Source organism: Nycticebus coucang, chromosome 2 (genome assembly GCF_027406575.1).
Source record: "Nycticebus coucang isolate mNycCou1 chromosome 2, mNycCou1.pri, whole genome shotgun sequence".
In the NCBI taxonomy this organism is placed as follows: Eukaryota; Metazoa; Chordata; class Mammalia; order Primates; family Lorisidae; genus Nycticebus; species Nycticebus coucang.
In genome coordinates this window covers 43255635-43270702 of record NC_069781.1, presented here as the reverse complement: position 1 = coordinate 43270702, position 15068 = coordinate 43255635, and the positions used below count along the sequence as shown (strand labels likewise).

The following is a 15068-nucleotide window of genomic DNA, read 5'->3' as shown; positions in this document are numbered from 1 at the left end:
GGGAGCTGCTCTGCTACATAAGAAACCCCGACCCAGAAGCAGGTCGTCTACGAATGGTTTAGCACCAGGTTCCCCATGAATGTGTGTTGCATGACAGGAGAGGGGGTGGCTGCCTTTCCAGCCGAGCCCCGTTTCCCAGGACGAAGGGCACTCCTCTGGGGACCTGGTCCGCGATGTACGGCGGGGACCCACCAACGCGAGCAGGAGGTGCACGCGACAGCCCTCCAGCAGGGATGGTGGGGGACCGGCTATCTGAGGCCAACCAAGGCTCCCGTGGTGCTGCCGTATCGTTCCGCCTGGGTGGGATTCTGACTTAGAGGCGTTCAGTCATAATCCACAGATGGTAGCTTCGCCCCATTGGCTCCTCAGCCAAGTACATGCACCAAAGGGCCTGTTACTTCTAACAACTAACACACCTCAACCCATACCTTACCAGTCCATCTTTATTCCCAGTCTATATAAGATAAAAGATGACTTAAGGGAGGGAGTCATGGGCCTAGCAGAGAGGACTGGCCTTGTTCAGTTCTGTACCTATCTGAGAAGAGAAAAGGCAATTAGAGAGGTGGAAGGGCTGAGTGAAGGAGTGGTAGCCTATATTCCTCTGTTTGGCTTAGTAGAGATACTAAGTGAATTTCTGTGATGGAAGGGGCACTGTGGAAGAGGTCTGGTTTGGAGCCATCTTGCTGGCAACCCATCCAAAAGGCCCTGCTGAACAGAAGGTTGTGGGTTAAAAGAGATGGCCTAGAACTGGGATTGTCTATATTACGGTACAACTCAGTGGAGAAGCCTCACAGGACCTTCCAAAGAATGTGCACAAGAGCCCCATAAGAGATCTAGCATTTTGACATATGCCAAACAACAAGCTGGGATGGCCTGTCATTGTAGCAAACAGCACTTTGTGATAACTGCCCTGTTAAGTAATGAGGTAGTTTTTTCTTTCTTGCTTGCTCTCCTCCCAGTTCCCTGCCACTGAAGTGCTAAAACCTTTCTAGAGAACTGGAAGAGGAGGAGCAGAAGTGATAGAAGGGGCCATATGCTCCTCCCCAGTTCAGGCTCCTTAAGTAGTGGCTTAAGATGGAAGAGGATGCCCTCTGCATTGGACGTGAGGCTGGAGTTTTAAACCAGATTGGACTGAGTTTTTAAATGACCAAAAAGGAGAGAGTGTTATGGACTCTGTCCGTGACATTGTGAAGAGGTACAAAAGAGACTTTCTTCATAGGTGAAGAGTATGATGGGGTGGGAGCTTATATTTATATGCAGCCAAGTTCAGTGATCAATAGATAAATTTACCTATCACTAAATCCATCTTTGAATCTGTTATCCCATCTTTCCTTCAGTCTCAGAGGAATTATTTTTCCTTGAAAATGAATCCCTTTCCCTTGTTTATACACAGAAAAAATATGTATTTGGCATCTAAAATGTCTTGCTTGTGTTGAGGTAGAAAGATTAAGCAGGATAAAGTTCATTCTAGTGGAATACATGATATAGTGAGATGGGTAAAACTTTAAAACAAATGCATTAAAATTAAAGCATTATGGGCTGGCATGGTGGCTCATGTCTGTAATCCTAACACGCTGGGAGGCTGAGGTGAGTGGTTGCTTGAGCTCAGGAGTTTGAGAATAGCTATGGTGATGCCACAGCACTCTGCTCAGGGCGACAGAGTGAGACTCTTGTCTCAAAAAAATATATATATTAATGATTATGAAAAGTGGCCTGGGAAAAACTCAAAGAAGAGTAGTTAGAAAGCAAGGGAAGAGATGGAGGCTGATGGAAAACCCATGGGCATGGCATAATATAGTATGTTCAGAAGGCATATGTGGCTGCAGAGGAGTCTGGAGAGGAAGACAGGAACAGATCCTGGTGGGCTAGGGTCTTGTTCTATGTCCTGTAGGTTGGTGGCTGTTAACATTAGTACTTCCCCAAGGGGCATTTGGAAATGTGTGGGGCATGTGTGGTTGCTATAGGGATGAGAGGTGGGTGCTATTGGTATTTTAGTAGCTGCGGGTGACAGATGCTAGACTCTGCAATGTGAGAACAATTCTATATAATTAAGAATGTATTTTATGAGAGAAGAAATTTTATCTTGTTCATCTTTATACATTTTATAATGTATTGTATGTGATGTATTATAGATGGCATATAAATGCCCTGAATTATTCATGATTTAGATATCCTGAGTTCTGAACAATCTTCCAATGGTCCACCAAACAGTTGTGTAGGGTGTTATAAAGAAATAAATCTGGTTTGTTGTCACTTAACATTGATGTTAAGTATCTTTCTTTTTGAAATTGCTTCTGATAGTCTCTTAAATCCTAATTCACTTGTTCCTTATAATTAGGTGGAAGCATGTGCATGCTTCCTTGTCTTCTATCACAGTCATATTAAACCATTTGCATATTGAAATGTCTACTTTTTTTTTTTTGAGGCAGAGTCTTACTCTGTTGCTCCAGGCTATAGTGCCATGGCCTCAGCTTAGGTCAGAGCCACCTTAAACTGCTGGGTTCAAACAATCCTCCTGCCTTAGCCTCCCAAGTAGCTGGGACAACAGGTACCTGCCATAATGCCTGGCTAATTTTTCTATAATTAGTTGAGATGGGTCTCACTTCTTTTTTTTTTTTTTTGTTGAGACAGAGTTTCACTTTATCGCCCTCAGTAGAGTGCCGTGGCGTCACACAGCTCACACAACCTCCAACTCCTGGGCTTAAGTGATTCTCTTGCCTCAGCCTCCCGAGTAGCTGGGACTACAGGCGCCCGCCACAACGCCTGGCTATTTTTTTGTTGCAGTTTGGCCGGGGCCGGGTTTGAACCCGCCACCCTCGGTATATGGGGCCGGCGCCCTGCTCACTGAGCCACAGGCGCCGCCCGAGATGGGTCTCACTTCTGACTGGTCTCCAACTCCTGAGCTCAAGGGATCCTCCCACGTCGGCCTCCCAGAGTGCTAGGATTAGAGGCATCAGCCATGGTGCCCAGCCTGAAATGTGTACTTTTCATAAGTAATTGTCTTTTTATTATAGTTAGGACTTTTATTGATATTTTGAAATTATGGGTATAGGTCAGTTGCATTATCTATGAATTTCAGCTTACATTAATAAGTTGTTACAAAATACTTACTGGAAGGAAGACTTAGATTTGACAGAATTGAGGGTCACTGTGGAGCCATTGATTTTCAGTGTTACACCCTAGCTGCAGAGCTCAATCATTTTTGCTCATGAGCTCCTTAAAATAATAACCCCCTAACACAATTTGAGTTGAAATCTAACATTTATTACTGGAAGTTTAAATTTACATTGTTAATAGGAGCTAGAAAATATTAATCATTTTATAAGTTGAAATAAGCTCCAGATTGACCGTAATCGTAATAGATATTTCATGATGATTTGATAAAGCAGATTTTTAACTTTCTTATTGAATAAAGCACACCAACTATGAAATAAGTTACTTAGTTTTGTTATCCATGGATTTTATTCAGTGTGTCTGAAATTTTTTGGTGGCTTGTAAAATTTTTCAGTTACATTTTTTCTGTTTGTTTTATTTTGAATTGACATAATAATTGTACATATCTATGGGTTTTGATACATGGATACAATGTATAATGATGAAATTAGAGTACCGTATCAATCACCTCTAACATTTATCATTTCTTTGTGGTGAAAATATTCAAAATCCTCTCTGCTAGCTATTTTAAGATATGATATAGGCTGGGCACGGTGGCTCATGCTTGTAATCCTAGCACTCTGGGAGGCCAAGGCAGTGGATTGCTTGAGCTCAGGAGTTTGAGACCAGCCTGAGCAAGAGCAAGATACACCAAGGGTGGTGGGTTCAAACCCAGCCCCGGCCAAATTGCAAGAAAAAAATAGCTGGGCATCGTGGTGGGCACCTGGAATCCCAGCTTCTTGGGAGGCTGAGGCAAGAGAATCGCCTAAACCCAAGGATTTGGAGGTTGCCGTGAGCTGTGACACTACGGCACTCTACTGAGGGTTAATAAATGAGACTCTGTCTCAAAAAATAAAATAAAATAAATAGAAAACTTAGCCAGGCATTGTGATGGGTGCCTGTAGTCCCAACCATTTGGGAGGCTGAGGTAAGAGAATCACTTGAGTGCAAGAGTTTGAGGTTGCTGTGAGCTATGATGACACTATGTCACTCTACCCAGGGCAACAGAATGAGAATCTGTCTCAAAAAAAGAAAGAAAAAGATAGTATTGTTAACTGTAGCCACCATACTGTATAGTAGAACATTAGAATTTGTTCCTCTTATCTAACTGTAACTTTGTACCCATTGTCTAACCTCACCTCATCTTTCCTTCCTCTCAACCCTTCCCAGCCTCTAGCAGCCACTATTCTACTCTCTACTTATATGAGATAATTTATTTATTTATTTATTATTTTTTTTTGTAGAGACAGAGTCTCACTATACTGCCCTCGGGTAGAGTGTCGTGGTGTCACACGGCTCACAGCAACCTCCAACTCCTGGGCTTACGCGATTCTCTTGCCTCAGCCTCCTGAGCAGCTGGGACTACAGGCGCCCGCCACAACGCCCGGCTATCTTTTTGTTGCAGTTTGGCCGGGGCTGGGCTTGAACCCGACACCCTCGGTATATGGGGCCGGAGCTGAGATAATTTATTTTTTAGATTCCACAAATGAGTGAGATCATGCAGTATTTGTTTCTCTGTGTCTGGCTTATTTCTAAACACATTGTTCTCCAAGATTATCCAGGTTGCTGCTAATGACAGAATTTCATTGTTTTTTTTTCTTTTTTGTAGAGACAGAATCTCACTTTATGGCCCTCGGTAGAGTGCCATGGCGTCACACAGCTCACAGCAACCTCCAACTCCTGGGCTTAAGCAATTCTCTTGCCTCAGCCTCCCGAGTAGCTGGGACTACAGGCGCCCGTCACAACACCCAGCTATTTTTTGGTTGCAGTTCAGCCAGGGCCGGGTTTGAACCCGCCACCCTCGGTATATGGGGCCGGCGCCTTACCGACTGAGCCACAGGCGCCACCCCAGAATTTCATTCTTTTTAATAGCGGAATAGTATTCCATTGTGTAGATATTTCACATTTTCTGTATCCGTTCATCCACTGATGGACACTTACATTGATTCCATATCTTGGTTATTATAAATAGTGCTGCAATAAACCTGGAGGTGCAGATATCTCTTCCACATACTGATTTCATTTCCTTTGGATAAATTCCCAGTGGTGGGAATATTACTAGATCATATGGTAGTTTTACAGGGTGTTCCCAAAAGTCATCCCTAACTTTGCCATACATAGGGAAAATGGGAAAGTGTAGCTAAATGTACCTTTATTTATAAAATATTCATTACAAAGTTTTACAAATATTTACAAATATTCTGTATGTGTTGGCCAGCTCTTTGTAAAAATTTGTGATGGATATTTTGTAAATAAAGGTACATTTAGCTGTACTTTCCCATTTTCCCTTTATATGGAGATACCAGGAATGACTTTTGGGATACCTGTATTATATTACAGAAAAGAGAGTATTATATTTGAGACTTTATACTATCAGGTACTCCCAAAGAGTGGTAAGTAACTACTGGGATTGGTGACAATGACAAAAAGTGGTGTTACAGGAACACAGGGAAGCAATATATGTACCTAGAAAGACAGGCCTGTGTGTAAGAGCAGAGGAGACCACTGGTGCCTTCCCAGATACTTGCAGAGGTGCTGGTCCAGGCCTAGATAGAGCAGAAAGTTGAAATGTGGTTCAACTGGAGCTTGAACCAGCAAGAAAATAAATGTACATAGTTGTTTCTCTTAACAATTTTTAAATTCCTCTCTTAGGAATAATTGGTTCTCTATGAAGGAATTTCCATTGGAAAACTGTTTGGACTTTTTTCTGGCCCTCACAGTATGGTACCAGTTCATCTTTTAGAACACACATCTAGACAGGTGAGTTGGAAGCTGGGATCCAATTGAAAATATTTGAAATTTAAAAACTTCTTAACTTAACAAAAGAAAGAGATGTGTGAATTGAAAGTAAAAACCCTTGAGCCTTTAAACAATCTTAGCTGCCCTTGAAGGCTGTTGAATATTTATGAAGAAGTAAACTGAACCCCAGGTCTAGAATCATACTGTGTGCTGCTGTGCGGTGGGGAGAGGAGAAGGAAGTGGAGAGAATCAGCCTGTGAGCAGTAATGGTTTGAACTGTTTTCAAGATCTTGTCTCTCCCTCAGTGGGGCTAAAATAAATAATGTAGTTTTTTTTTTCTTTTTTGAGATGCGAGTCTCATTCTGTTACCTTAAGTAGAGTGCTGTAGCATCATAACTCACAGCAACCTCAAATTCTTGGAGTCAAGTGATCCTCTTGCCTTAGCTTCCCAAGTTGGGAATATAGAGGCCTGCTGCAGTGCTCAGCTAGTCTTTTTATTTTTAGCAGAGATGGGGTCTTGCTCTTTCTCAGGCTGGTCTCCGAATCCTGAGTTCAAACAATCCATTTGCCTCAGCTTCCCAAAGTGCTAAGATTACAAGCGTGAGCCACTATGCCTGGCTAATAATGTAGATTTTTAATAAACTCTATGCTTTTTATATACTTTACTTTGTTCCTTTTCCCACTGAAATATGTCATTTAAAATGTATCCTTTTTTCCTTCACTTTCCATGGCTGTTCTCTGCCCTCTGTTGGCAGGTTCACATGGACTTGTCTGTAATGATAATCACTTATTGACAAACCCTTTTCTGCCCATCAGATCAGCAGAGGAAGACTTTAAGATATTTTGTTTATCTGGAATTCTGTAGGCCTGTGAGGCATGGTCTGGGGCAGAAGAAGCTTGAAGATCCAGGTTTAGCTGCGGAATCAGGTCAGTTATAACTGTTCGGCGCTTAGTTTGGGGCATCAGAGTCTATCACACAGATTAGCAGGAGCCCAAAACCCATGGTAGTCTCAGAACTCAGGATCCTGAGGCTTCTTTGGCCTGAGTGACTAGAGTTAGGATTTCTTTCTGTGAAGAAATGGGGCAGCTTATAGCAGCTTCTAGCAATTGGCCAATGTGATGCTCCGTAGTTTAGTTTTGAATCAGAAATGAGGTGTTTGGGCTGATCCTGTCCAGAAGAATTTATAAGTGGTGTCTGTCTATGGAGCAGTAGGAGGCCATAACAACCCTGTAGAGAGAAAGTTGGATTCTAGCTGGGTGCTGCTTAGGCCAGTAAAATTTGTAGATTTCTCAAGCTTTGTATGTGTTTCTGCAGGGTCACCAAATATAGCCAAAATCTTTTTGTCCCTATCAAATGAACAGTGATGGCCTGGATCACTGGATATATATATATATTGTTTTCCAATGGAAGTTATATATATATTGTATGTTATATAATATATAATATATAACCAAAGACCTCATTTATCTAATATTTTAAGATTCCCCAAAAAATACAAAAGCAAAAAAATAAAAAACCTGGGCGGCGCCTGTGGCTCAGTTGGTAAGGCGCCGGCCCCATATACCGAGGGTGGCGAGTTCAAACCCGGCCCCGGCCAAACTGCAACCAAAAAATAGCTGGGCACCGTGGCAGGTGCCTGTAGTCCCAGCTACTAGGGAGGCTGAGGCAAGAGAATCACTTAAGCCCAGGAGTTGGAGGTTGCTGTGAGCTGTGTGAGGTCACGGCACTCTACCGAGGGCCATAAAGTGAGACCCTGTCTCTACAAAAAAAAAAAAAGAAAGAAAAAACCTTTCAGTGGATAAAATAATAAAAAACTTCACCAAGGAATTCTTTTCTCCTCACCCCTTCCCACTTTCTAGTATAAATTGCTACTTGGAAGGAAGAGGGAAGGGGCAAGATACTTGAATGTTTAATCTCTACACTTGAACATATCATACACTTGAACTTGTCTGGGTGTCTGAGTAACAGTGGTGTCTGGTTCTCACTTGGGGTCAGCAGTAAAGAGCTCCATATTAGAGACCAAGAGGCCTGGATTTTAGTCTTTGCTATGCAAGTACAAAGCAGGATTGGGGAAGAGGGGTAAGGAAGGAAGCTTGTGATTTCTTTCTCTGGGACTCAGTTTTCAGTGACCTTTAAATGAGAGTATTGAATATTATGTCTATAACACACCTCCTAGCCTTGCCATCCTGTGATTCTTTAGAGATTCTGTCATTTGGATTTGCTTGTCTTATAAAGCTGTGTGCATTTGCTTAAAAAGCAACTATTGGGTTGACTGGGTCTAAAGCCTTTTCCAGTTTGTCTTGTCACCCTTTTGACTGTTCCAGACTGTTTTCTGCCTTGCCCAGATGGGATGAAATTCCTTTTCACTCACAGTGTTGGGAGCCTGGAACTAGAGCTAGCATCACTCACGTTAAAAATGTTGTCCTGAGGCTTCCATTTCTGCTGAGCTTGAGATAAGAGACACTGTCAGAAAATGTAGAATATAAATGTCTTAACATAATAACTAAGAAAATGCCAGGAAGGCTATGTTAACAAGTGTGATGAAAATGTGTCAAATGGTCTATAAAACCAGTGTATGGTGCCCCATGATCGCATTAATGTACACAGCTATGATTTAATAATAATAAAAAAAAGAGAAGGAGACACTGTCAGAGGTGCTGGTCTTTGGCCTCTGCACCCTAGAGCTATTCCAACCTTATGCTTCTCAAAGGTAAGAGCTGTAAGCTTGGCACCTGTGGCTCAAGCGGCTAAGGCACCAGCCACATACTCTAGAGCTAGTGGGTTCAAATCCAGCCCAGGCCGCCAAACAATGAGGGCTGCAACCAAAAACTATAGCAGGGCGTTGTGGTGGGTGCCTGTAGGCCATCCCAGTTACTTGGGAGGCGGAGGCAGGAGAATCGCTTGAGCCAAGGAGTTGGGGCTTGCTGTGAGCTATGATGCCACAGCACTTACCCAGGGTGACAGCTTGAGGCTCTGTCTCAAAACAACAACAACAACAAAGAAAAGGTAAGAGCTGTATCATTTGGCTTTCTTTGTATTTATTTACTCCCACAGCTTGTGCAAGGCAGCCTGTGTTCAATAAATAATATTGTTGGGAAGGCTAAAATGGCATTGTCCTTAATTTCCTCCCCTAAACCACTAGGTGTCGCCTTCATCTCAGAGAAACTATGCTCCTCTCACCCTACACTCCCACCAGCCTCTAGAACTCAAGCAGGGCTCTTAGCTTCTTGGCATTGTGACTTGGGGAGAAGTGGCTCCAAGGGAGAGGGAAACCGTAGCTCTTAGCACAGGGAGGAGAATGGGCTGATGTGCATTGCATGTCCTTTATGACAGTTGGATTAGAGTCCCCAAGGACCCATAGCAAGGCCCTCCAGTAGCCATGATATCATCCCTCACAAGCTGTTCCACAGGATCAGATTGGCACTCCAGATATGTGGTGCCTGGGGTGCATTTTCTAGGTTGGGGCTTAGGATTGGGGTGGAACCCAAGCTGGGTACAGCGGGCTTCCCTTGCCGGGGGGATGTCCTGCTTGATCCAGTCTGTAAGCTTTTATCGGGTGCTAGCCTGTGCTGTGCGTGAGACAAAGACAAGACCCAGAGCAGATGGTGTGTGGAGGCCGTGTGGGGTGTGGTGGGCCTCTGAGGACGAGGGGAGGGCACAAGAGGGGCATGGGGACAAGGCAGTGCAGGCTGAGCCCCAGGGAAGAAGGAGCCTCGTGGACTTTATAAGACTCATGAAAATGGGACTTGGGAGCCACTGTTGCCGGAGGGGCCTGCCCAGTGAGCAGGCATGTTTTCCTGGTGGAGTGGCCATTAGGAGGGTTCACTAGGTGGGGGACTGGTGAGGATTTGGGGATTTGGGGATTTCTGACTGCTCTCTGGAGACGGGAGCCATTGAGAGACCCTGGGAGTTGAGAGAGAGACCCTAAGAAGAGTGGGATAAGCGAGGCGGGAGAAGACAAGCCGCAGGGTCTCCGGAACGTGCGGGATGGAAAGAGAGCAGTGGGTGGCCCAGGGGCTTGGGGGAGACAGGGACAAGCCCTCAAAGCCAGGGAACGCCCGGGAACCTCGCCGGCCCTCGAGACCCTAGTGCGGAGACCCAAGCGCTCACTGCGGTGGGTTGAGGTCCCCGGGCGCCCGGCTTGGGGGTGGGGGGAGACGGCAGGCGCCAGAGGGTGGGGCCGGGAGGGGAGGAGGAGGGGCGGCAGGGGCGGGGGCAGGCGGCCTGCCCGGGGAGTCACACTCGGCCGCCGCCGGCGCAGCGAGCGGAGACGAGCCGGGCCGAGGCGACCTGACCCGGACGAGCGGCGCGCGCGGGGGCCCAGGCGGGGGGCGGGAGGAAGCGCCGGGCAGCGCCGGCCGCCGGGCCCAGGAGAAGCGGAGCGGAGAGGAGCGGGGACACGGGCGGGGCCGCCGCGGCTCTGGATGGGACCAGCGCCCCGGGCCCGTTAGTCCAAGCAGGAGCTTCGGGAGAAACCTTCAGAGGGAGATTTTCCCCTGCCTTCCCTCACCTCTGGCCAGGCCTCGCTTCGCTCCCCGCCAGCCCATGGTCCCAGTCCTTCCGCGGCGCCGGCACCCTCTCACCTTATCTACCTTGGGCCTATTTCCCCCAGCTCCCTGCCTGCCCAGCCCCTTAAGCTGCGAGGTCCCCCCAAGTCATTTCTTTGTACCAGTCTCCCCCCACCCCCACGCCATCCCAGTCTCAGATCCCCGTCTCCTCCTAAGCTTCGGATTCATCAGGCTATTCCACTTCTCACTGTCCCCATCCCGGGCGCAGGCCCCCATGGTCCCTTCCTTCTCCTGCCACCCTGCTCTCAGAACTCAGTCCTTGCCCTAGCTTGGTAGCCCACTCCTTACCTTCCCCAGACATCCTCCCATCTCCTCTCTCTGGTCCCCAGTACTTTCCGTATCCGAGTCTACTTAGCTTATCCCTACTCTGTCCCTGGCCCTCCTCCCCAGGCTCCAGGCTGAGTGGTGCTTGTGCCTTCCCTGCAGGCCAGAGCAGTCCCTAGTTCTGGGGCCAGTAGAGTTGCTGCTTTATCCCCATGGCTCTGCCATCACTCCTGCTGTTGGTGGCAGCTCTGGCAGGTGGGGTGCGTCCTCCTGGGGCGCGGAACCTGACGCTGGCGGTGGTGCTGCCAGAACACAACCTGAGCTATGCCTGGGCCTGGCCACGGGTTGGTCCTGCTGTGGCACTAGCTGTAGAGGCCCTGGGCCGGGCACTGCCCGTGGACCTGCGGTTTGTCAGCTCCGAACTAGATGGCGCCTGTTCCGAGTACCTGGCACCGCTGCGCGCTGTGGACCTCAAGCTGTACCATGACCCTGACCTTCTTTTGGGCCCCGGTTGCGTGTACCCTGCTGCCTCTGTAGCCCGCTTTGCCTCACATTGGCGCCTTCCCCTGCTGACTGCAGGCGCTGTGGCCTCTGGTTTCTCCGCTAAGAATGAGCATTATCGTACCCTGGTTCGCACTGGCCCCTCTGCTCCCAAGCTGGGTGAGTTTGTAGTGACACTACACGGGCACTTCAACTGGACTGCCCGTGCTGCCTTGCTGTATCTGGATGCTCGCACAGATGACCGGCCTCACTACTTCACCATCGAGGGCGTCTTTGAGGCCCTGCAGGGCAGCAACCTCAGTGTGCAGCACCAGGTGTATGCCCGCGAGCCAGGGGGCCCTGAGCAGGCCACCCACTTCATCCGGGCCAACGGGCGCAGTGAGTGTGGCCCAGGCTATTTTAAGATCAGGGGAGGAGGGTCGCAGTGTCCCTGGAGCTAGGCATTGAGGAGCTATGTGTGGTGGCTGGGATCAAGAAGTACATGTGGACAGAGCACCTGTGAGGGGCCAGGGCTTTATGAGGTGAGCTTGTGGATGGCCTAGGCAGGTGTGAGCCAGGAAGAAATAAGCAGGAGAGGTGAAGCTTTTTTTTTTTTTTTGGAGGTGAAGCTTTTATGAGGTGGAATGTGGAGGGGGGTATTGAGTGTGGGGAGCAATGTGAGTGCCCTGGAGCAGTAAATGTGCTTGATGGTCACTCTGAAATGTGAGCCTGTGAGCAGAGCTGCCTCCCAGCATGGGCACCAAGACCACTAGGTGGTGTAAAAATAGCGAGGACTCCATAGTAGGCTCAGGGCTCAGCAGACTTAGTTGAGAAAGACAGGTAGAGCTCACACTAAGAAATTCTGAGCAATCAGTATCTTTGAGCCCAGGAAAGGGGCAGGAAACAGTGGGGTGTGAGGAGGGCTGGATGAGGAGCATTGAGCAGGGGTCTGGGAGAAGGAAAGGACTTGAGAGTGACAGCTTCCTTCCTCTGGGGTCTGGAGTCCTGCCAGATGGTCCATATGGCCCAAGGGTACTAAGGACATGGACTCCAAGGCGGAGGACTGGGGAGCATATGCTGGGTGGTCGATAAGTTAGGGCACTCTCTTTCTTGCTAAGGAGGGAAATGCGGACAATTCAGAGAGGGGGCTGTTTGGGGGACCTGGATACTTTCTGAGGGTGCTTCTTTGTCATGTACCTGCCCCCAGTTGTGTATATCTGCGGCCCCCTGGAGATGCTGCATGAGATCCTACTGCAGGCGCAGAGAGAGAATCTGACCAATGGGGACTATGTCTTCTTTTACCTGGATGTCTTTGGGGAGAGTCTCCGTGCGGGCCCCACACGCTCTACAGGCCGGCCCTGGCAGGATAATCGCACCCAGGAACAGGCCCGGGCCCTCAGAGAGGCCTTTCAGGTATCATTTGAGCCAAATCTGAAGGAGGGGGGAAAAAGATGGTTTGTTGGAGATTCATTGTCTCTCACAAGACCCCATAGAAACCCCAGGAACAGGGCAGGAATTGTGAGCTACAGGAAGGAATGAAAGGAACAGAGGCTTTCCATTTTAGTATTATTTTCTTACTTCCCCACCTTTGTGGCTCTGAGTGGGTCTGCTGCCAAGACTGACTTTGGCTACCTCCAAATATCCTAGAACACTGCTTTCCTAAATGCCAATAGTAGGCTATACTGTGATGGAGAGCAGTTAAAGAAATGATCTGATCCTAGTACCTGGGTGGGCTTCCACCTTTCTGGAAAGGTGAGGCATAATTGTGGTGCAGTTAGATAAAGTTCAAGAAAGGATATGATCATGTGTCCTGGAACAGACACTGAGAACTTTAGTGATTCAGAGGAGGAAGAGTCAATGAGGGCTGGGCTTAGGGAAGGCTTTTATAAAGGAAGAGAGACTTTAAAGAGAGATGTCATGTTCATAGTTACAGTAGGAGAGGACATCCAGACTGCTGAGCAAAAAGAAAAAGATAGAACAGACATGTTGGGGAGACCAGCAAGATACTGACCTGACGAGAAAAAGGGTTCACTTAAAATAGATATAGAAAATAAAGCTGCAAAGGTATAATCAGATTAAGAAGAGCCCTAACCGTAAGACAGTAGGACTTGAATTTGGGGTTCTTGAAAATTTTTGTGAAGATAAATATACAGTAGTGACAGAATTCAGGTTGGATTAGAAGGGGGTGGGGGGGCAGAGGCAGTACTATGGCTTGAACTAGGGTGATGATGGCAGGAACAGAAAGAAATGCGTTTAAGAAAATGTATGGGGAAGGTTGGCATGACTGTTCATTTCATTCTTTGGCTTAAAACTTTCAATGACTTATCCACAGTATAAAATCCTGACTCCTTGTCATGCCATTTAAGACCTTCTGCAGGCTGTTATCAACCTGCTTTTCCAGGCTTACCTCCTAGTGCCCTCATGCTGAGTGCTTAGCCAACTAGCCCTCTCTCAAGGCCCGCCTGGCACCAGGTCTTCCTATCCCCATGCTTTTGTGCTCTTTCTCCTTTTGTCTGGAACACTCTACCTTTCCTCACCCCAGATCTCTGCCTCTCAAAATCATACCCACGAATCATTCCGATTCCCCACTACTTTTTCACTAACTCACTAAGTGTTCCTACTTATTTACCCTTATTCCTCCTTTTTCCACAAAGAATTTGACATAGCTTATGGGATAACCTTAAAGTCTTTTAGACCCTGAGATTCTTTGGTTCTAAGCAGTTGTGTGTAAGGGCTGAAGCTGGGTGGCCATTCTTCTCCAGTGAGTAAGGTTTGAAGTGTCTGTGATTATCTATTTGGTTGTGACTGATGAGTACATGTCTGTGAATGACATGTCTGTTTGTATGCCTGAGTAGGAGTCTGTAACTGTCACACTTGAACATGGGCAGTGGCAGGACAGGTTTTGTTTATGCTAAACATTTTCCTAAAACAAACTTCTCCCCTTTGTCTATCTGGATAATGCTTCCAAATGCTTTAAGACAGACCAGTTATTTTCCCTTCTAGGAAACAATCCATGAATTCCTGGGAGGGGTAGGGGGGACTGAGTTTCCTACTGCTGTACTTAACTTTATCTACTATAGAACTAATCATACTATTCAGTCAATGTTTGATTCATTTAAAGACTGACTCATTCCAATAGTATTTACTGAACAGTCCTAGTCACTGTGCTAGGTACTGGCATAAGGTGGAGAACATAACAGATATAGTCCCTTTTGGGAGTTTACGTTTGGTAAGATAGACAAATAAGCAAAAGATGTACAAATGTAGGAACATATTGTGATAAGTTTTACTAAAAAAAAAAAAAAGAATAGAGTGGTATGAAAAGAGAAAAGCAAGGGGATTATACTAGCTAGCTAGTGTGGTCAGGGACAACTCCATAACCTTCTGGGCTGTATTCTCTCTTTCTCTTTTTTTTTTTTAATGACAGAGTCTCACTCTGTTGCTCTGGCTGGAATTCAGTGGCTCCATCATAGCTCACTGCAGCCTTGAACTCCTGAGCTCAAGCGATCCCCACACTTCAGCCTGCTCAGTAGCTGGGACTACAGTGCCCATCACCACATCTGGCTATTTATTTATTTATATTTATTTTTTTTGGAGACAGAGTCCTACTATGTCACCCATGGTAGAGTGCTGTGGTGTCACAGCTCACAGCAACTGGGCTCAAGCAATTCACTTGTCTCAGCCTCCCAAGTAGCTTGGACTACAGGTGCCCACTAAAACACCTGGCTATATTTTTGTTGCAGTTGTTTGGCAGGCCTGGGCTGGATTCAAACCTGCCAGCTCTGGTATATGTGGCAGGCACCCTTCACTGCTGAGCTACAGGTGCCAAGCCCACACCTGGCTATTTAAAAAAAAAAAAAATT

The 15068-nt window shown here is 46.8% G+C and overlaps 1 protein-coding gene across 9 annotated transcripts in view; it reads left to right on the top strand.

The window, feature by feature from the left end:
- NPR2 (natriuretic peptide receptor 2) overlaps positions 1-15068 on the top strand; it is a 63563-nt gene that overhangs the window by 35234 nt on the left and 13261 nt on the right. For 3 of the 9 annotated variants that reach the window (XM_053569062.1, XM_053569054.1, XM_053569042.1), the window contains exons 1-2: positions 10117-11604; positions 12413-12618. In XM_053569062.1, the coding sequence (XP_053425037.1) occupies positions 10938-11604; positions 12413-12618 (873 nt within the window). In that variant the 5' untranslated portion in view covers positions 10117-10937. Of the gene's footprint in view, positions 1-5805; positions 5914-10116; positions 11605-12412; positions 12619-15068 lie in introns of those variants that run through there. The other 6 variants (XM_053569088.1, XM_053569080.1, XM_053569096.1 and 3 more) reach the window with 5 other exon arrangements.